This window comes from Bufo bufo, chromosome 2, assembly GCF_905171765.1.
Source record: "Bufo bufo chromosome 2, aBufBuf1.1, whole genome shotgun sequence".
Classification (NCBI taxonomy): Eukaryota; Metazoa; Chordata; class Amphibia; order Anura; family Bufonidae; genus Bufo; species Bufo bufo.
In genome coordinates this window covers 679,937,405-679,958,159 of record NC_053390.1, presented here as the reverse complement: position 1 = coordinate 679,958,159, position 20,755 = coordinate 679,937,405, and the positions used below count along the sequence as shown (strand labels likewise).

At 41.9% G+C, this 20,755-nt stretch overlaps 1 protein-coding gene across 3 annotated transcripts in view; it reads right to left on the bottom strand.

Moving 5' to 3' along the window:
- Positions 1–20,755, bottom strand: part of PALLD (palladin, cytoskeletal associated protein) — a 366,817-nt gene that overhangs the window by 191,788 nt on the left and 154,274 nt on the right. For all 3 annotated transcript variants that reach the window (XM_040418647.1, XM_040418648.1, XM_040418649.1), the window contains one exon: positions 2,496–2,674. In XM_040418647.1, the coding sequence (XP_040274581.1) occupies positions 2,496–2,674 (179 nt within the window). The remainder of the gene's footprint in view (positions 1–2,495; positions 2,675–20,755) is intronic.

Here is a 20,755-nt window from a genome sequence, read left to right as displayed (position 1 = left end):
CGGTATGGAAATTATACTGCACACAATATAAAAACAAAACTGTTTGCCGTTCCAAAAGGAATTTATCGGAACTCCATTAAGAATACTATCTTTGTACCTTTTAAGCTAACATGAAGGTCTAATCTTAGGGACATTGTGGCTAATTCCAATATCGGGGTGATTTGAACAATTTTAAGGGCATATATATTAAGCTTGAAGGACATATATATTCAGCTTGATTGCCATTATATTGGTATAAGTATTCATAAGGATATACGTACCCAGCGTGATCATTGGTCCGTGTATACTTAGTTTGAACGATATTTTGAATAATATTTGATATCCAGTTCTATACAGGGAAGATCCAATATCATTGGCAACTGGTTCGCTAACACTGCCAACACCTGAAGTTACGTACCCAGGATATATGTACTCAGCTTGATGGTCATCATATGCACTCACAGGGAAATACAGTACAGACCAAAAGTTTGGACACACCTTCTCATTCAAAGAGTTTTCTTTATTTTCATGACTATGAAGGCATCAAAACTATGAATTAACACATGTGGAATTATATACATAACAAACAAGTGTGAAGCAACTGAAAATATGTCATATTCTAGGTTCTTCAAAGTAGCCACCTTTTGCTTTGATTACTGCTTTGCACACTCTTGGCATTCTCTTGATGAGCTTCAAGAGGTAGTCACCTGAAATGGTCTTCCAACAGTCTTGAAGGAGTTTCCAGAGATGCTTAGCACTTGTTGGCCCTTTTGCCTTCACTCTGCGGTCCAGCTCACCCCAAACCATCTTGATTGGGTTCAGGTCCGGTGACTGTGGAGGCCAGGTCATTTGGTGCAGCACCCCATCACTCTCCTTCATGGTCAAATAGCCCTTACTTTCAAAGTTTTCCCAATTTTTCGGCTGACTGACTGACCTTAATTTCTTAAAGTAATGATGGCCACTCGTTTTTCTTTACTTAGCTGCTTTTTTCTTGCCATAATACAAATTCTAACAGTCTATTCAGTAGGACTATCAGCTGTGTATGCACCTGACTTCTCAACGCCACTGATGGTCCCAACCCCATTTATAAGGCAAGAAATCCCACTTATTAAACCTGACAGGGCACACCTGTAAAGTGAAAACCATTTCAGGGGACTACCTCTTGAAGCTCATCAAGAGAATGCCAAGAGTGTGCAAAGCAGTAATCAAAGCAAAAGGTGGCTACTTAGAAGAACCTAGAATATGACATATTTTCAGTTGTTTCACACTTGTTTGTTATGAATATAATTCCACGTGTTAATTCATAGTTTTGATGCCTTCAGTGTGAATCTACAATTTTCATAGTCATGAAAATAAAGAAAACTCTTTGAATGAGAAGGTGTGTCCAAACTTTTGGTCTGTACTGTATGTACCTAGCTTGATCTTTGGATTATATATACTCAGCGGCTATGATGTTGATTAACTTTATGTAGGAGATGATTCCATACTGCTGGCATCTAGTTTGTTAATACTGCGAACACCTGTAGAAACAGAGAGGGAATAGCGACATCGCATTGAGCGGGAATTGAGCCCTTTTTGTAAAGTGAAGATCACGGCTAGACTGTCGATATTGATGTAAAGTGGAGACCATTGCTAGATCAATGGACCAATAAACAGGGGGGGGGGAGGGTGCGGTTTTCTGTCACGTGTGAATATAAACCTGCAGTTGAGTATGAAAAAACGCATATTTGACAATTAAAATTCTAACTGGATGCCAGAGAATGTGATGCGCAATTTGGATAGAGCTAGAGTGTGCCATTGGATATATTTATTTGATATAAAAAAAATGATTGTATGCAATTTTTGGCATTTTTATAGATTGGAGATTTTTTTATTATTGTGGGTATTTTATCTTAGTGTTAATAAACTGCTTGTATCCACATGAGTCCAATTGATTGAGTGCCAACCAGGCCTTGGTATATGTTTGTCTTAATAATTGTGGTGCAACTGATGCCAGAGGAGGACAGGTTAAGACTGGTGTGTAATATGCTAGTAAATGTGTGTAGTCCTAGTCTGACATCTGCTATATAAAAAACTACTTGATATTAAATACTAGTTTCTGATGTGACTGTACTATGTTACAGACTATATTGGTGGCAAGAAAGTTAGATTATATTAGCAACCATTTACAGTGTTAGGGTCCATTCAAGCAAACTTATTTTTGATCTGCATTTTTTGCGGATGACACACAGACCCATTCATTTCTATGGGGCCGTAAAAAATGCGGACAACACACTGATATCATCCATGTGCCGTCTGCATCTGTGTGGCTGAGCCGCAAATCAAACACATGTCCTATTTTTGTCTGTTTTGCAGACAATAGGCATTTTTTCAATGCAGGATGCACACAGAACGCATTGCGGATCCGTGATTTGCGGACTGCAAAACAGATATTGTATGGTGTGTTAAAGCGCCCATAAATAGAATAAAAATCATGTGTGATCCAATGTTGTATTTTTAACTGAATCTTACATTACCTTCAACAAAAACTTCGGCTGAAGAGTTGTCAGTACCGAGAGAATTAGATGCCACACAAGTATAGCGCCCTGTGTCGTCCTCAAAGGCTTCGGCAATGACAAGCGCGTGAAGGCCGTCAACCTCGGAGGAGATGATAATGTCAGGAGATTTATGCAGCTGTCTTCCTTCACAGAACCACCTGGAGACATATAGAAGCATCTCAGATATTTAAACTGCACTGGATAGGGAGGAGGGGAAGGGAGGGGTAGAGACAAACAGAAGTGGGAGTCATTTTGTTTCAGAAAAAAGCAGCCAATGACGGATAGGCAATGAGTCACTGAAGAAATTGATCAAAATGAATAGAGAAGACTACAGCTCTAAGAATACTTTGGTGATAAATAATAGTTATAGACATTTTAGTGTGCCTGGAAATCCATGTGAGTGAGGAAATGTAGATTAATGAGCGCTGGGATGAGCTATCTTCTGGGATGATTTACACGTCTAGACTCTAGATACACAGGCGCACATTCTGCTTGACCTTTGTAGATAGGCAACTGTGGCCAAAAGCTAAAACACATGCTGGGACTTGTAGTTATGAAACAGCTGGAAACTCTCAATATCCATGACTGCTCTCATAATATAATAATATCCAATATACCCGTATTCAGTTGTCTCCACAGGAATGAATGACCTCCCAATGCAAGCAATCTAGGGGATAGATTGACAGGGCCAGGTGTCTGTATCCTGCTCTGGCCTGGCCCTGTAATCTCGCGCCAGGTACAGAATGATGGCATGTGCTCAGTACAGAGTGGCCAGGGTTGTGACTCTGTGCTGAGCATGCACAAAAAGGGGAAGGAGGAACTTTCAGACTGGAGGGACGGAGCTCTAGTGCTCCAAGGGACAAGGACCCACCCTTGGGGCTCCGATCACCTAATTTTCATAGTATTAAAAAGGGATTTTTTTCTCCATGATGCTACAACAGCTCTGCAAAAAAAAGTATGCTTTTAACTGTCAATACATGAGCTACTTGAAACTATGTCTAGATTAATAGGGTAAAAGGAGCTGACAGACTCTCTTTAGGCAATCATTTAGTAATCTTAATGGAATAAGGTAAAGTGATGCCATTGTGGAGGAAAATGGATCTGTAAGGATTTTTGTGTTGGATATTAGTGGTGCCGGTCGCATCTCCTCCTGTTCCACTGAAATGCATGCTAAAGATACATGTTCCTAGGGCAGAGTTTCTAAGGTATAGCAGATAGAGAAGAACTGTCACAACTAGAGTTCAGCGAAGAGTGCTTTGGATGCTTTATCCGAAGTCGCTTTGTTCAAAACTTCAGAATAATACTGTATGGAGATTCGTCTCCGTACAGTATTACAATGTATGAGCTCCGATGACTCCGAAGTCAGTTATTCCCGAAGTCACGCGTGACTTCGTTGAATAACTTCGGTAGTTGATTTTTAAAGTGGAAAACCACTTTAAAAGTTTAAATTGAACTCTGCTTCGGTTCCAAGGCACTATAAGGTACTATTATTTCGACGTTTTGAACAAAGCAACTTCGGATGAAGCATCCGAAGCTCGCTTTGCTCAAAACTAGTCACTACTACAGTATGAATGGTAAGCTGTTTTCAGTCTAACCATAGATTCTTACATTTCAGCCCAAATATAGTGCTGTAATTAGTTACGCCTAACCAAAGTTTTCTTTTAAAGGGCTTGATCCATCTCACCATTTCCATGGCAAGATAGAACTAAGTGCCAGCCCCAGGTGGCTGGGCTTACGGAAAGAGCCGAGTGGCCTGGTGCCCTGTTGTTTCCGTAACTCCCATTGTAGTGAATGGGAGCCATGCAAACAACATTGCACAACAACTTCCGGGCGTTATGGATGCATCATAGCTTGCTCTGCTACACTGTTTGTGTAGCTCCCATTCACTATAATGGGAGTTATGGAAAAAGTGGAGGGCCAACCCTCTCAGCTGTTTCCGTAAGTCTCAGGGCTGGAACTCAGTCCCATCTTATAGTGGAGACAGTGAGATGGGACAACATCTTCTAGGCAGGTATGGAGTAGGGGTTCAGGGGGAGTGAATGTTCTTTCGGGAGTTTCCCCATCGCAATGAGATTAGGAAGCGCTACAATAAGATCAAACAGATTGATAAGTTTCAGCCAAACAATGTATTTATCACATGTCCATAACCAATGTTAAAGACATCTATAATGCAAAGGCTGGTTTTCCATGGACAGGTTTTTTGATGCAGTTCTGGAAGCCAAACCAGGAGTTGATTCAAAAAGAGTAGACACATCTTGTCCTTTATATGTATCCTCCTTTCATTAGCTCTACACCTGGATTTGGCTTCAAAAACTGCATAAAAAAACTTGAACTTTTAAACCCACCCTAAAAGGCTAAGCTCTCCGTTACTTCAATCAGTGCCATCTATCACACACTTGAGTTGTTACATATTCTAGACAATGTTGTGATTTCTAGCCTGAGGCCAGTAAGTCATGATGACAAAGCAATGATCTCATTAGTGGAACGTTACTAATAAGAAGCCTAGCTTTCTGGAAGTTACGCTAGTACATGTCATCAGGAATATTTCTAGTATATGCAATAAATAACACTGGCCCTGCTTACTGGGTGTCATGTAGTCTGTAGAACCTCTGATCACTATTCTCTTAAAGCAGTGTCCTCAGCGCCCCCACCTGCCGGTCATGTTTTCAGGGTTTCCTTAGTACTGCGCAGGAGATAGAATTAGTGTCAATGCATCAGGACTTACTACAGGTATTCATTCTGTGGGATATTCTCAAATCGTGATCGGCAGGTGGGCCCTGAGGACTAGAGGTGAAGAACACTGCCTTAAAGAGTAAATGCAGGTTTGAAAAACTGTTGATATGTCATAGTGACATATCAAATGTTTTGATTGGTGGGGGGTCCAAGTGATGAGACCCCAACAATCGCTAAAGGAGGTAAAAGTACTTTGCTGAGCTGTTTTACCTTGCTGCCAAAGACGGACAGAAGCTGAACTCTTGGGGGGAATTTAACGTGAGGGTAATAATTGAAGTCTGCATTGGGGTATTTTCTGGCGTATTTATAAAATGTCACATGTTTGATAAACATCCTTAAACGTAACACTTTTTTGTAGAAAAGTTACTCCAGTTTTCCTACTTCATTCTCCTACTAGAGTGAGATTGCAACTTTAAAAATAAAAAAAAGTCCCAGTAATAAGTCTGGAGTGAAAATCATTAACAAAGCTAACTGCACCCACTTTCCCACCCATATTCCAAAACTGGAGTGAGTAGTGTAAAGATGCAAAAAGCCGCAACATTTTTTCACAAGTAAGTTCAAAAAGTCGCAAAAGCCCCATTTTGCAACTTTTAGAAACCAGAATTCTGGAGTGTCAGGATAATAAATCAGGGCAATAGACTTTCAACTGTATTTAGAGTTTATGCTGCCCTGCTAATTCTGTATGAACCTGACAAATGTAAGGCATTTGCACATGTTTATTTACAATTAGCCAATGGCTATTAATACCCTAACGACATTTGTCACTCCAAATTTAATAAAACTTCACTTTTATTTGTAGCATAAAACCAACATAATAGCCCATCTGCGTCGCAAAGCCTAGTCTGTTGCCGCAAAGTGATTCAATTTTATTTCCTAGCCGAATAAGATGGTGGAGCGCGCTTCCATCGATGTTCCTTCAGCCTATTTTTTCTTTGTCACTCACAACACCTATGCGTTGTCACAGTCACCCCAGATGATCTTGTGTCTTTAGGGGGTTTTGCTTGCTGGTCTGACATTGGGGTGGATGACGCCATGATCCTCCTTCTACACAGAGCTGTTTCTCACCTGGAGAAACCAGGGAACTCTGTGAGAATAGTGTTCTTAAATTTCTTCAGTTTCAATACCATACAGCCAGGGCTACTAAGAGACAACCTGGATCTTGTTGGAGTGGACCAGCACATCTCCAATTGGATCTTAGACTACCAGACAAACCAATCTCAGTATGTGAAAGCCCAGGACTGTGTGTCAGACACTGTGATCTGTAGTTCAGGGTACAGTTATTGCACCTTTCCTCTTCACACTGTACACTACAGACTTCAGGTACAACTCATCTAACTCCTACTTACAGAAGTTCTCTGATGACTCTGCAATTGTAGGTCTCATCACAGGCGAGGATGACATGGAGTACAGAGAATTGACCTGGGAATCTGTGGATTAGTACCAGCGGTACCACCTTAGAATCAATGCTGGGAAGACTAAGGAGATGGTGGTAGACTTCCGCAAGCACAGGCATCCACCTAAGTCAGTGGACATCCACATCCAGGGGACAGACATTTAGATAGTCAATACTTACAAGTATCTGGGTGTGCTCCTCAATAATAAGCTGGACTGGGCAGATAATATGGATGCACTATACAGAAAGGGTCACAGCAAGGTCTACCTGCTTAGGAGGCTGAGAGCTTTTGGAGTGCAGAAGGCACTTCTTAGGGACTTTTTCAACTCTACAGTGGGATCAGCCATGTTCTTCGGAGTGGCCTCAAACCAAGAAAGGGAGAGACTTTACAAACTGATTAGAAGGGCCAGCTTCATCCTGGGGAGCCCCCTAGACCCTGTGCAGGTGGTAGGTGAGAGCATATATTATCCAAGTTGATGTCCATGCTGAAGAATAACTCACATCCCATGCATGAGACCGTGATAGTATTGGGCAGTACCGTCAGTGACTGACTGCTTCGACCCCAAGTTTGAGAAGGAGCGCTATCGGAAGTCATTCCTTCTTGCTGCTGTACAATCAACACCGACCCAATCGGAGATAGACTGCACTCATCACCTACCGGAAATATTAAAGGATTATCTTATGGGCAGTGAATGCCAATAATCTTGCATCCAGTACCTAAATAGCCTTGCCTGTAACATCAGCATGTGATCCCCCACTCTTGAATCGCCATGTTTCACCCCACTCTAGTATACTTACCGATTTGTCAATACTCCACTGTCAAGACGGATGTTGAGATCTGCATGCTAGGGAGATGCAGTGATGGCCGTGGAGGGATTCAGGAGGACAAGATAAGTATCCTCTGTATGAGGGGCCCGGGCATTGTAGGTGGGTTTTTAAGGTTTGGATAAGCCCTTTAAGTTCCTGCATCAATAGTTAACATACAGTATACTGCATTTTCTCTGCTTTTCATTGTGGGGCCATCATTACGGTATATAGGAGCACAGCAATTTGCTACTGAGATACAATCACAACAAATACACATAGATCATTCTCACTAATCAGTTACTGGTTTGGGACACCTCCAAGAAACATATGCCAGAATATCTGAGACCGAATGGACTGGTTGAGCAAGAACAGAGAGGAGCACATACTTGCCACAGTGACAATAGAGTCCTCTTTGATTGGTATCTACAAGTTCCATTACATCATATGTGATTGAATGGGAGGGGCCGTTTAAATTAACACTCAATTAACACTCAAACACTAATATTATAATACAACATAATATATCCCATGATATATACTTGCCCTAAAAAACTCTTACTCCAGTAAGGCCTCATGCACGCGATCGTTGTTCTGGTCCGCATCCGAGCCGCAGTTTTTACAGCTCGGGTGAGGACCCATTCACTTCAATGGGCCCGCAAAAGATGCGGACAGCACTCCGTGTGCTGTCCGCATCCGTTGCTCCATTCCATGGCCCAGCATTTTGTGGACAAGAATAGACATTTCTACAATGGGCCGCCTGTTCCATTCCGCAAATTGCGGAAGGCACACGGGTGGCTTCCGTGTTTTGCGGACCGCAAAAAACGGAACGGTCGTGTGCATGAGGCCTAAGGTGTAAGTGTAGAAAGTAATATCGCAACACAGCAGAAGTCTTTGACTTAACTTGTTTGGGACATAGGGAGTACAGGTACGTCATGATGTCCTGGTACTTAAGGACACAGGGTGTACCTGTAGGTCCTGTGTATTTCCGATCACCACCGCGCGGCGGGCGGTGATCGGAACAAGGTGCCTGCTGAAATCATTGAGCAGGCACCTTGGGTCAATACGCGGGGGGGTCCCGTGATCCCCCCGTGTCGGCGATCACCGCAAACCGCAGGTCAATTCAGACCTGCAGTTTGCGGATTTTACTGTAGGTTGCGGCGGCGGTGCCATCGGGTTCCCGTGCGGCTGTAGGGGGGACCCGATGGCATGGAAGGCAGCGCGATGCCTTCCTTAGGCATCGGCGCTGCCTTCCGGTGACGAGCCTGTGAGATCCAGCCCCCTGGATCTCACAGACCGGAAGCTGTATGAGTAATACACACTATTACTCATACAGCCAATGCATTCCAATACAGAAGTATTGGAATGCATTGTAAAGGGGATCAGACCCCCAAAAGTTGAAGTCCCAAAGTGGGACAAAAAAATAAAGTGAAAAAAAAGTTGAAAAAATAAAGTTTTCCCCCCAAAAAATTAAAAGTTTCAAGTAAAAAAAAAAAAAAAAAGTAATTTCCCCCAAATAAAGTAAATTTTTTTTGGTAAAACTATAGGGAAAAAAAGAAAACGGTGTAAAAAAAGCAATTTTTTGTCACCTTACATCACAAAAAGTGTAATAGCAAGCGATCAAAAAGTCATTTGCACCCCAAAATAGTGCCAATCAAACCGTCATCTCATACCGCAAAAAATGAGACCCTACCTAAGATAATCGCCCAAAAACTGAAAAATCTATGGCTTTCAGACTATGGAGACACTAAAACATGATATTTTTTTTTGTTTCAAAAATGAAATCATTGTGTAAAACTTACATAAATAAAAAAAAAGTATACATATTAGGTATCGCCGCATCCGTAATAACATGCTCTATAAAAATATCACATGACCTAACCCCTCAGGTGAGTACCGAAAAAAATATAAAAAAACGCTGTAAAAAAAAGCAATTTTTTGTGACCTTACATCACAAAAAGTGTAATAGCAAGCGATCAAAAAGTCATACGCACCCCAAAATAGTGCCAATTAACCCGTCATCTCATCCCGCAAAAATCATACCCTACCCAAGATAATCGCCCAAAAACTGAAAAAACTATGGATCTCAGACTATGGAAACACTAAAACATGATTTTTTTGTTTCAAAAATGAAATCGTTGTGTAAAACTTACATAAATATAAAATTGTATACATATTAGGTATCGCCGCGTCCCTGACAACATGATCTAACCTGTCAGATGAATGTTGTAAATAACAAAAAAAAAACGGTGCCAAAACAGCTATTTCTTGTTACCTTGCCTCAGAAAAGTGTAATATAGAGCAACCAAAAATCATATGTACCCTAAACTAGTACCAACAAAACGGCCACCCTATCCCGTAGTTTCTAAAATGGGGTCACTTTTTTTGGAGTTTCTACTCTAGGGGTGCATCAGGGGGGCTATTAATGGTATATGGCTGTTAACCTATGCTTTGTAACTGGAAAAAAATATTAAAATGGAAAATCTGCCAAAAAAGTTAAATTTTGAAATAGTATCTCTATTTTCCATTAATTCTTGTGGAACACCTAAAGGGTTAACAAAGTTTGTAAAATCTGTTTTGAATACCTTGAGGGGTGTAATTTCTAAAATGGGGTCACTTTTTTGGAGATTCTACTCTAGGGATGCATTAGGGGGCTTCAGATGGGACATGGTGTCAAAAAACCAGTCCACCAAAATCTGCCTTCCAAATACCGTATGGCATTCCTTTCCTTCTGCGCCCTGCCGTGTGCCTGTACAGCAGTTTACAACCACATATGGGGTGTTTCTGTAAACTACAGAATCAGGGCCATAAATATTGAGTTTTGTTTGGCAGTTAACCCTTTCTTTGTAACTGGAAAAAAAATATTAAAATGGAAAATCTGCCAAAAAAGTGAAATTTTTAAATTGTATCTCTATTTTCCATTAATTATTGGGGAGCACCTAAAGGGTTAACAAAGTTTATAACATCAGTTTTGAATACCTTGAGGGGTGTAGTTTCTAGAATGGGGTCATTTTTGGGTGGTTTCTATTATGTAAGCCTCACAAAGTGACTTCAGACCTGAACTGGTCCTTAAAAAGTGGGTTTTTGAAAATCTCTGAAAAATTTCAAGATTTGCTTCTAAACCTCTAAGCCTTGTAACATCCCCAAAAAATAAAATAGAATTCCCCAAATGATCCAAACATGAAGTAGACATATGGGGAATGTAAAGTAATAACTATTTTTGGAGGTATTAGTATGTATTATAGAAGAAGAGAAATTGAAAAATTAAATTTTTGGTAAATTTGGTATTTTTTTATAAATAAAAATGAATTTTTTAAATCCATTTTACCAGTGTCATGAAGTACAATATGTGACGAAAAAACTATCTCAGAATGGCCTGGATAAGTCAAAGCTTTTTAAAGTTATCACCACATAAAGTGACACTGGTCAGATTTGCAAAAAATGGCCTGGTCCTTAAGGTGAAAATGAGCCCGGTCCCTAAGGGAAGACACACCAAACTTATCAAATGTGCAACATTTCAGAAATTTAGTCCAAATTACAGACAACACAGACTCCTGCAAAACTGACTTCAAAAATTCCCTTCAAATGTTTGATAAATTTGGTGCATCTTTAAGGGTGGGTTCACATCACATTTTATGCCTCCATTTGACATATATGTTACAAATAAAAGGATACAAAAACTCAGCATACCACGTTCTTGTATTCGGTAAAAAATAAGGATACATTTTTTTTATTACAAAGGAACTCTCTGGTGAACCGATACCACTGTATGGCATCCATCTGAGGCATCCGTTTAACGTATACATTTTTTGTGTACGTTAAAAGGATGGTAAAAAAGTGATGTGAACCAACCCTAAGTCTAGCACTTCTTGAGATCATACCCCACTTTCTACGGCATCCTTTTCTAAGATTGCAACAATTTTTGTGACTTTTTACAAAGTTGCACTTGATAAATCTGGCCTAAATCAGCTTGACATACTCAGTTTCTCACCCACATTTTAAAACTGCATGTCTGGTGCAAAAATGCAAAATGTCACAAAAATGTTGTGTAAATAAGCCTAAAAAGTCACAAAGCCATATTTTGTGACTTTTTGAAGCAAGATTTCTGGAGTGCAGGGTGTAGTAAATTCCCCCACACTTTAATATACCTTCTTTTTTGATGAATGCTTCTTTCACAGTCTGGGTGGCGAATGGCTTAGGCTACTTTCACACTGGCGTTCCTGGGTTCGCTTGTGAGATCCGTTTCAGGGCTCTCAAAAGCGGCCCAAAATGGATCAGTTCAGCCCCAATGCATTCTGAATGGATAAGGATCCGTTCAGAATGCATCAATTTGGCTGCGTTTGGTCTCCGTTTGCGTTTTTTAGGCGGTCACTAAAATGCAGCTTGCAGCGTTTTGGTGTCCGCCTGGAGATGCGGAGCCAAACGGATCCGTCTTGACTTACAATGTAAGTCCATGGGGACAGATCCGTTTTTCACTGACACAATATGGTGCAATTGAAAACGGATCCGTCCCCCATTGACTTTTAATGTAAGTCAAGACGGATCCGTTTTGACTTAGACTTTTTTTTTAATGAATGATGCAAACGGGTCTGTTATGAACGGATGCCAGCGTTTGCATTATCGGTGTGGCTCCGTCTGTGCAGATACAAGACGGATCGGCACCAAATGCCAGTGTGAAAGTAGCCTTACATAGCTAATACAATGATCACGTACTATGGAAATACTTTTTTATTACATAAGGATGGACAGCTATTAAGGAAGATGATGTAATCATAAAAATGGATTCCGAGTGCATTATAAGAATTGCTGTCTGGAGGAAAGAGAGCCTATCGTAAGGTCCACAAGAGGAAACAAGTGGGTTCTGAGTGTTTTGTAAGGGTCAAATGGTGCGACCAACTAAATTCTGGGTCATACTCTTCGAGACTGGAGACCAGTTTAAGTCATCATTAACCACTAAGTTGTTCAGTAAATTCAATATAACCTATTTTGGGATGATTGAAAAAGCAGTGCTGGTTGTGGCTTCTGCGAAATATCCAAGGGACCTGAACTTCGCGGCAGAGTTGTGGAGCACTGACCAAGAAAAATAGTCAGCGGAGCCAGTGCTTGTTTTAAAGCAGTTTTCAGCTACTGTAAGCTCACATAATGTCCCAGGTGAGGCCTTAGAAGCTCACAGATGGATTTTACGGCTTTTGGACGACAGGATATCACCGGATGCTAAAATATGGATTTTATGGCTGCCTAATAATAAATGTAGAACACCATAAAGAATATGATCAGAGAACTACCAGAGATGTAAAATATACCTGGACAACGACCAACTAAACTCATGTGCAACACAAGAGTATACAGTACAGAGTGTATATGCATAAAGTAAAACTGGGCAAAATAGCTGCTTATTCAAGATGTACTCCCACACCAGATGGAAATACCATCTCTACATTGTTCTATTTGTATTTCCACAAACTGGGTTAGGGTGACATAAAAGGGGTTCTCTGACAAAAAGCCAATCTCAAAGTGTACCCCTGCTGGGACCCTGGCAACCAGCAGCAATCTACGCGGAAACCTGGTAGTAAGTTTATGCAGGACCTATTACCTCTCCTGACTTAATTCTGGAGCATCTTTTTTCATACAAATAAAGTTATAGTAGCAATAACTGGGGAACAGAACAACATAGAATAGTAATGAATGCTCTACAATAACTATTACATGGGAATAAAGTCATTTAGTAAAACAGACATGTCTGAATTGCAGCGCCACCACTGACGAAAATTTTAAGGATTGTCCCATGAAAAATATTCTACAGTTTTCAAACCAGCACCTGGATCTGAATACTTTTGTAATTGCATGTAATTAAAAATTTACCATAGTCACAGAGTTATTCAATTAAACGTATCTGTATAGCGCCACCTGCTATTAGTTTTTTTCTTATTTCTTTGTTCAGCTCACTGAGATGGCCGCACATGCTCAATTCCATCCTTCAACTGCCTCCTGAGCTGTGATAGGGAGAGCTGAGACACGCCTCCTGAGCTGTGATAGGGAGAGCATGGACACACCTCCTGAGCTGTGATAGGGAGAGCTGAGACACGCCTCCTGAGCTGCAGCAGAAATATAAATTTCCTCCAGCCTTATTTTGCCCAGGGGGGAAGCACAGAGACATGCATTAGATGCAGGTAATGCAGAGGTACAGTACCCATCCAGTCATACCATAGCACATGACACATGGGGGGCACTGTTACAGATCATGCACTAGGACCCAGGCAATTCAAGTTACACCTGTGGGAACATACAGTGGGTGCAGCAGTCATTTTTTCGCAATACTAAGGTGTGAAGTGAATAGGTCCTTGCGGAGCTATATATTATAGGGCAACCTACACTGAAGCTGTTGAAGGATTTATTCTGCTCACTGTAATGATTCCACTGATGGGATTTACAATTTGACATACCAGGGTAAGACAGGTAGCGGCCTGCTGAATAAAGCGTAAAAAGTTACCACCGCGGTGAATGTCATCTCCACAGCTCGTTAAATGTAATGTTTGCCTCATATTTCTGCACCAGGAAAACAAAACCTATTTCATGGAAAAAGACACAACGCAGAATAAAAGTCTATTTTTTTTATCGATGGCATACAAGCCTAAGCTTGCTTGTTGTGCAGGGCAGATTTTGTGTCCTCCAAGATGACTTTTTAAAATAACTTGGAATTTGTCTACAGAACATATGGAATGATCCTCCAACGTATCACATAACAAATTCTTCAAGCTGACACCTACAGCGCTGAGGAGGAACACATTGGTAGGCCAGACTGTACACCCCAGAAACAATCTGACCTGGGTGTTCTCTTCACATATAAACCACACCTGCTGCTTGCAGCCATTTTTTAACTCTATAGGTTACTGAGTGGTAACCAACACTGATGTAAGAGGTAGCCTACCAAATAAATGCATATCATATTTATTCTTACATGTTCATAGATGTGGGGTTTCCAGACACTGGTGCACATTAATCTGGCCAAAGACATGAGATAACTCTCACCCGAATGCTCATTGGATTATAGATCATATAGAAAACCCAATTATCTAACTTAAACTACTAATCAATAAGTAAAATAAGACATGTGGATACATAATATGCATGGAAAAATTAGGCCACGGCCAACTTTATTAAAGAATAGCTTAACACATTAGATAACAAACCATATAACTTATTAACCACTGATTAGACCAGTCATAAGCTCGGCCTAAATACCAGAATCATCTCGTCCGCTCACCACTTCTCAGCGAGCGACTTTAGCCCTCCTTCTTATAAAGTGACCATGACAAACAAAATGAACATGGAGGGCGGGCTGGCAGCAGATCCTCAATTGCGGCTTGGCTGACAAAGCTGGCAGCCACCGCAATTATATATCCCTTGGTAATACCACCCCATAACCCTTCATCCAATGTCGTAACTGTTGCTGGGTCCCTTAAACTTCCTAGCCCAGCAACAATCCCACCATAGGACACCTCACTGACCAACCCCTTGGTACCTGCCCTAACCTAGTAACCCAGGCTATTTTTAGCCATCTTGATCATCGATTTTTGGTGGGAAACTTCCCGCCAAAACAAGCCATAAGCGACCATGGGATAATCATAATCCCATGAGGATCCCTCCATATGGGATTTTCGGGATCCTGACATTCTGCTCATACACATGCATGCCCAGCTCAGCTAATAATGCATGTATTGTAAATTGGAGCGGAAAGAAAGCTGCTGCCAGATTCCTCTGGTGGAAGGCTTGTTTCCATGATAATTCAACGTAAGGATTGGACATGTTGAGATTCAACATACCTGACATTTCTCTCCCCCCGTATCTGCCATGTGGGGAGACCTACATACACATTAACCACCTCAGCCCCCCTAGCTTAAACACCCTTAATGACCAGGCCACTTTTTACACTTCTGACCTACCCTACTTTCACCGTTTATTGCTCGGTCATGCAACTTACCACCCAAATGAATTTTACCTCCTTTTCTTCTCACTAATAGAGCTTTCATTTGGTGGTATTTCATTGCTGCTGACATTTTTACTTTTTTTGTTATTAATCGAAATTTTACGATTTTTTTGCAAAAAAATGACATTTTTCACTTTCAGTTGTAAAATTTTGCAAAAAAAATGACATCCATATATAAATTTTTCTCTAAATTTATTGTTCTACATGTCTTTGATTAAAAAAATATGTTTGGGTAAAAAAAAAAAATGGTTTGGGTAAAAGTTATAGCGTTTACAAACTATGGTACAAAAATGTGAATTTCCGCTTTTTGAAGCAGCTCTGACTTTCTGAGCACCTGTCATGTTTCCTGAGGTTCTACAATGGCCAGACAGTACAAACACCCCACAAATGACCCCATTTCGGGAAAATAGCCACCGAAAGGTATTCGCTGATGGGCATAGTGAGTTCATAGAACTTTTTATTTTTGTCACAAGTTAGCAGAAAATGATGCTGTTTTTTTTTTCTTTTTTTTTTCTTACAAAGTCTCATATTCGACTAACTTGTGACAAAAAATAAAAACTTCTATGAACTCACTATGCCCATCAGCGAATACCTTGGGGTGTCTTCTTTCCAAAATGGGGTCACTTGTGGGGTAGTTATACTGCCCTGGCATTCTAGGGGCCCTAATGTGTGGTAAGTAGTTTGAAATCAAAATCTGTAAAAAATGGCCGGTGAAATCCGAAATGTGCTCTTTGGAATGTGGGCCCCTTTGCCCACCTAGGCTGCAAAAAAGTGTCACACATGTGGTATCTCCGTACTCAGGAGAAGTTGGGCAATGTGTTTTGGGGTGTCATTTTACATATACCCATGCTGGGTGAGAGAAATATCTTGGCAAAAGACAACTTTTCCCATTTTTTTTATACAAAGTTGGCATTTGACCAAGATATTTATCTCACCCAGCATGGGTATATGTAAAATGACACCCCAAAACACATTGCCCAACTTCTCCTGAGTACGGAGATACCACATGTGTGACACTTTTTTGCAGCCTAGGTGGGCAAAGGGGCCCACATTCCAAAGAGCACCTTTCGGATTTCACCGGCCATTTTTTACAGATTTTGATTTCAAACTACTTACCACACATTAGGGCCCCTAGAATCCCAGGGCAGTATAACTATCCCACAAGTGACCCCATTTTGGAAATAAGACACCCCAAGGTATTCCGTGAGGGGCATGGCGAGTTCCTAGAATTTTTTATTTTTTGTCACAAGTTAGCGGAAAATGATAATTATTATTTTTTTTTCTTACAAAGTCTCATATTCCACTAACTTGTGACAAAAAATAAAAACTTCCATGAACTCACTATGCCCATCAGCGAATACCTTGGGGTGTCTTCTTTCCAAAATGGGGTCACTTGTGGGGTAGTTATACTGCCCTGGCATTCTAGGGGCCCTAATGTGTGGTAAGTAGGTAAATGACCTGTGAAATCCGAAAGGTGCTCTTTGGAATGTGGGCCCCTTTGCGCACCTAGGCTGCAAAAAAGTGTCACACATGTGGTATCGCCGTATTCAGGAGAAGTTGGGCAATGTGTTTTGGGGTGTCTTTTTACATATACTCATGCTGGGTGAGAGAAATATCTCGGCAAAAGACAACTTTTCCCATTTTTTATACAAAGTTGGCATTTGACCAAGATATTTATCTCACCCAGCATGGGTATATGTAAAATGACACCCCAAAACACATTGCCCAACTTCTCCTGAGTACGGCGATACCAGATGTGGGACACTTTTTTGCAGCCTAGATGCGCAAAGGGGCCCACATTCCTTTTATGAGGGCATTTTTAGACATTTGGATCCCAGACTTCTTCTCACGCTTTAGGGCCCCTAGAATGCCAGGGCAGTATAAATACCCCACATGTGACCCCATTTTGGAAAGAAGACACCCCAAGGTATTCAATGAGGGGCATGGCGAGTTCATAGAATTTTTTTTTTTTGGCACAAGTTAGCGGAAATTGATTTTTTATTTTTTTTCTCACAAAGTCTCCCTTTCCGCTAACTTGGGACAAAAATTTCAATCTTTCATGGACTCAATATGCCCCTCAGCGAATACCTTGGGGTGTCTTCTTTCCGAAATGGGGTTACATGTGGGGTATTTATACTGCCCTGGCATTCTAGGGGCCCTAAAGCGTGAGAAGAAGTCTGGAATATAAATGTCTAAAAACTTTTATGCATTTGGATTCCGTGAGGGGTATGGTGAGTTCATGTGAGATTTTATTTTTTGACACAAGTTAGTGGAATATGAGACTTTGTAAGAAAAAAAAAAAAATTTCCGCTAACTTGGGCCAAAAAAAATGTCTGAATGGAGCCTTACAGGGGGGTGATCAATGACAGGGGGGTGATCAATGACAGGAGGGTGATCAGGGAGTCTATATGGGGTGATCACCCCCCTGTCATTGATCACCCCCCTATAAGGCTCCATTCAGATGTCCGTATGTGTTTTGTGGATCCGATCCATGTATCCGTGGATCCGTAAAAAACATACGGACATCTGAATGCAGCCTTACAGGGGGGTGATCAATGACAGGGGGGTGATCAATGACAGGGGGGTGATCAGGGAGTCTATATGGGGTGATCACCCCCGTCATTGATCACCCCTCTGTAGGGCTCCATTCAGACGTCCGTATGTGTTTTGCGGATCCGATCCATGTATCAGTGGATCCGTAAAAATCATACGGACGTCTGAATGGAGCCTTACAAGGGGGTGATCAATGACAGGGGGGTGATCAGGGAGTCTATATGGGGTGATCACCCCCCTGTAAGGCTCCATTCAGACGCCTGTATGTGTTTTGCGGATCCGATCCATGTATCCGTGGATCCGTAAAAAACATACGGACGTCTGAATGGAGCCTTACAGGGGGGTGATCAATGACAGGGGGGTGATCAGGGAGTCTGTATGGGGTGATCAGGGGTGATCAGTGGTTCATAAGGGGTTCATAAGTGACAGGGGGGGGTGTAGTGTAGTGTAGTGGTGGTTGGTGCTACTTTACTGAGCTACCTGTGTCCTCTGGTGGTCGATCCAAACAAAAGGGACCACCAGAGGACCAGGTAGCAGGTATATTAGACGCTGTTATCAAAACAGCGTCTAATATACCTGTTAGGGGTTAAAAAAATCACATCTCCAGCCTGCCAGCGAACGATCGCCGCTGGCAGGCTGGAGATCCACTCGCTTACCTTCCGATCCTGTGAACGCGCGCGCCTATGTGAGCTCCCATGGTCCCAGCCACCAGAGAGGTCGGCACTTTTTCCTATAGTGTGCAAGCACAACCCCTGCGATGGTTTGCAGGGTGGTCATAACCATGGAAACAAGCAGTGTACAATGTGATGGAAAAATGAATCAGACCAGCAAAGGAGACAATATGGACAATAGCAATACATTAGTAAATGCCTTGTATTAACTCTGTCTACATGATAAATGCCACTTGCTGAAGTGAGACAACCCCTTTAATGAAATTTCGGCTCAATTTAGGCATAAATGTATACACTTATCTTTGCGACCACCTATATGCAATAGAATACGTTTTTAGCTTTCCTGGACTGTAGCAACGATGTTATGAACAATCCTTCCGATGTTCTTCTGAACTCTACACTAGATTAGTTGTCTAATGTGCCCTTTGAACGGCGGCCTCCCCTTAGGTAAGGAGCTGGTGCTGCAGCTTTAGGTCAAGCAAGTTCTTATCAATGGTGCAACGTGAGTGGCGGCATTTGTAAAAATAAACCATTCAAAAAGGAACCATCTAGTCTGCCGTCTGGAGTAGAAAAAAATCAGGGTCAGCAAGGAAAACTGGAAGAAACTTTCTATAGATACCAGAGCAAAATTTAATTTTTCAGCTAGACAGTGCTGTCATTCCTCAGGTTCCTGAGGCACTGCAGGTTCTCGGGTTGTATATACTGACCACTGGGAGTTTCAGAAGTCCAGAGCAAATCAGGAGCAATAAGCTGATTCCCAGGGTGGCTTATTTTAAGGTGGTCATGTACCTTTAGCGGCTGTTGGTCAAACACTTGTTTGGCTGGAAGCTATTCTACCCAACTTCCGGCTGAGAGTAAATGTGTTGTCAATGATAACTCTGGCATCTGCTTATCTTCCCTGACAACCATACAATTGGTTGATGAAATTCAACATACCCAATCCTTCCTTCTCTGACATCTTATCTTTTCGGACAGTCGGGATGCCTCTATATGGTGAAATTGGTGGGTTCAGCCAAAGCTTGCAGCGTGCCTTTAGAGGAGAGGTTATCTTGTCTATCATTTCAGCATGAAGACTACAGATGGTGACCAGATGCTAATTGGACCTAGCAGTTTATCACTGGATGCAGATCAGATTCCGATGTTCTCTTCTGAAGGATCTTTGGGGTTTCTTACTGTGTGAGAACAAAAGCCCCCACATGATATTCTGGTACTTGGGTGGGCCAGTCTTAAAGGGGTTGTCCGGGTTCAGAGCTGAACCCGGACATACCCTTATTTTCACCCCGGCAGCCCCCCTGAGGCTAGCATCGGAGCATCTCATACTCCGATGCGCTCCCTTGCCCTGCGCTAAATCGCGCAGGGCAAGGGCTCTTTTGTTTATCATAACACACTGCCGGGGCGGAAACTTCCACCCGGCAGTGTGTTCTGTGACGTCACCGGCTCTGATGGGCGGGCTTTAGTGCTGCCCTAGCCGTTTTACTGGATAGGGCAGCGCTAAATCCCGCCCATCAGTGCCAGTGACGTCACCGGGCTTCCTGGCAGCCCTATGGAGAGCCCCCATTGAGAACTCCTGAAAATGCCTTTGCCCTGGGCAAAGGAGAGCATCGGAGCATGAACTGCTCCGATGCTCAAGTCGGGGGGGGGGGGGGGGGCGCTGCCGGGGTGAAAATGGAGGGATTTCCGGGTTCTCTGAACCCAGACAACCCCTCTGAACCCAGACAACCCCTTTAACTCAGAATGGGTTCATGATCCACATTTTTTGCAAATCGGATGCGGACACATTCATTTCAACGGGGCCGCAAAAGATACGGACAGCACACGGTGTGCTGTCAGCATCCGCATGATCATTCTGTGACCCTGCAAAAAAAGATAAAACATATCCTATTCTTGTCCAGATACAGACAAATATAATGAAGAAATATTCATGTATACTTCCATCCTCCATACAGTTCAGATTAGTAACCTGGTAGTGTAGATTATTAACTAGTAGCAGTATTGGGCATCTAATTACCACTATCCTTCACGTACTCAGTTCTGATAATACAACTCTGGGTAATTATGTCTTAAGGATCATTTTCTCTCTAATACTATTATAACCTTT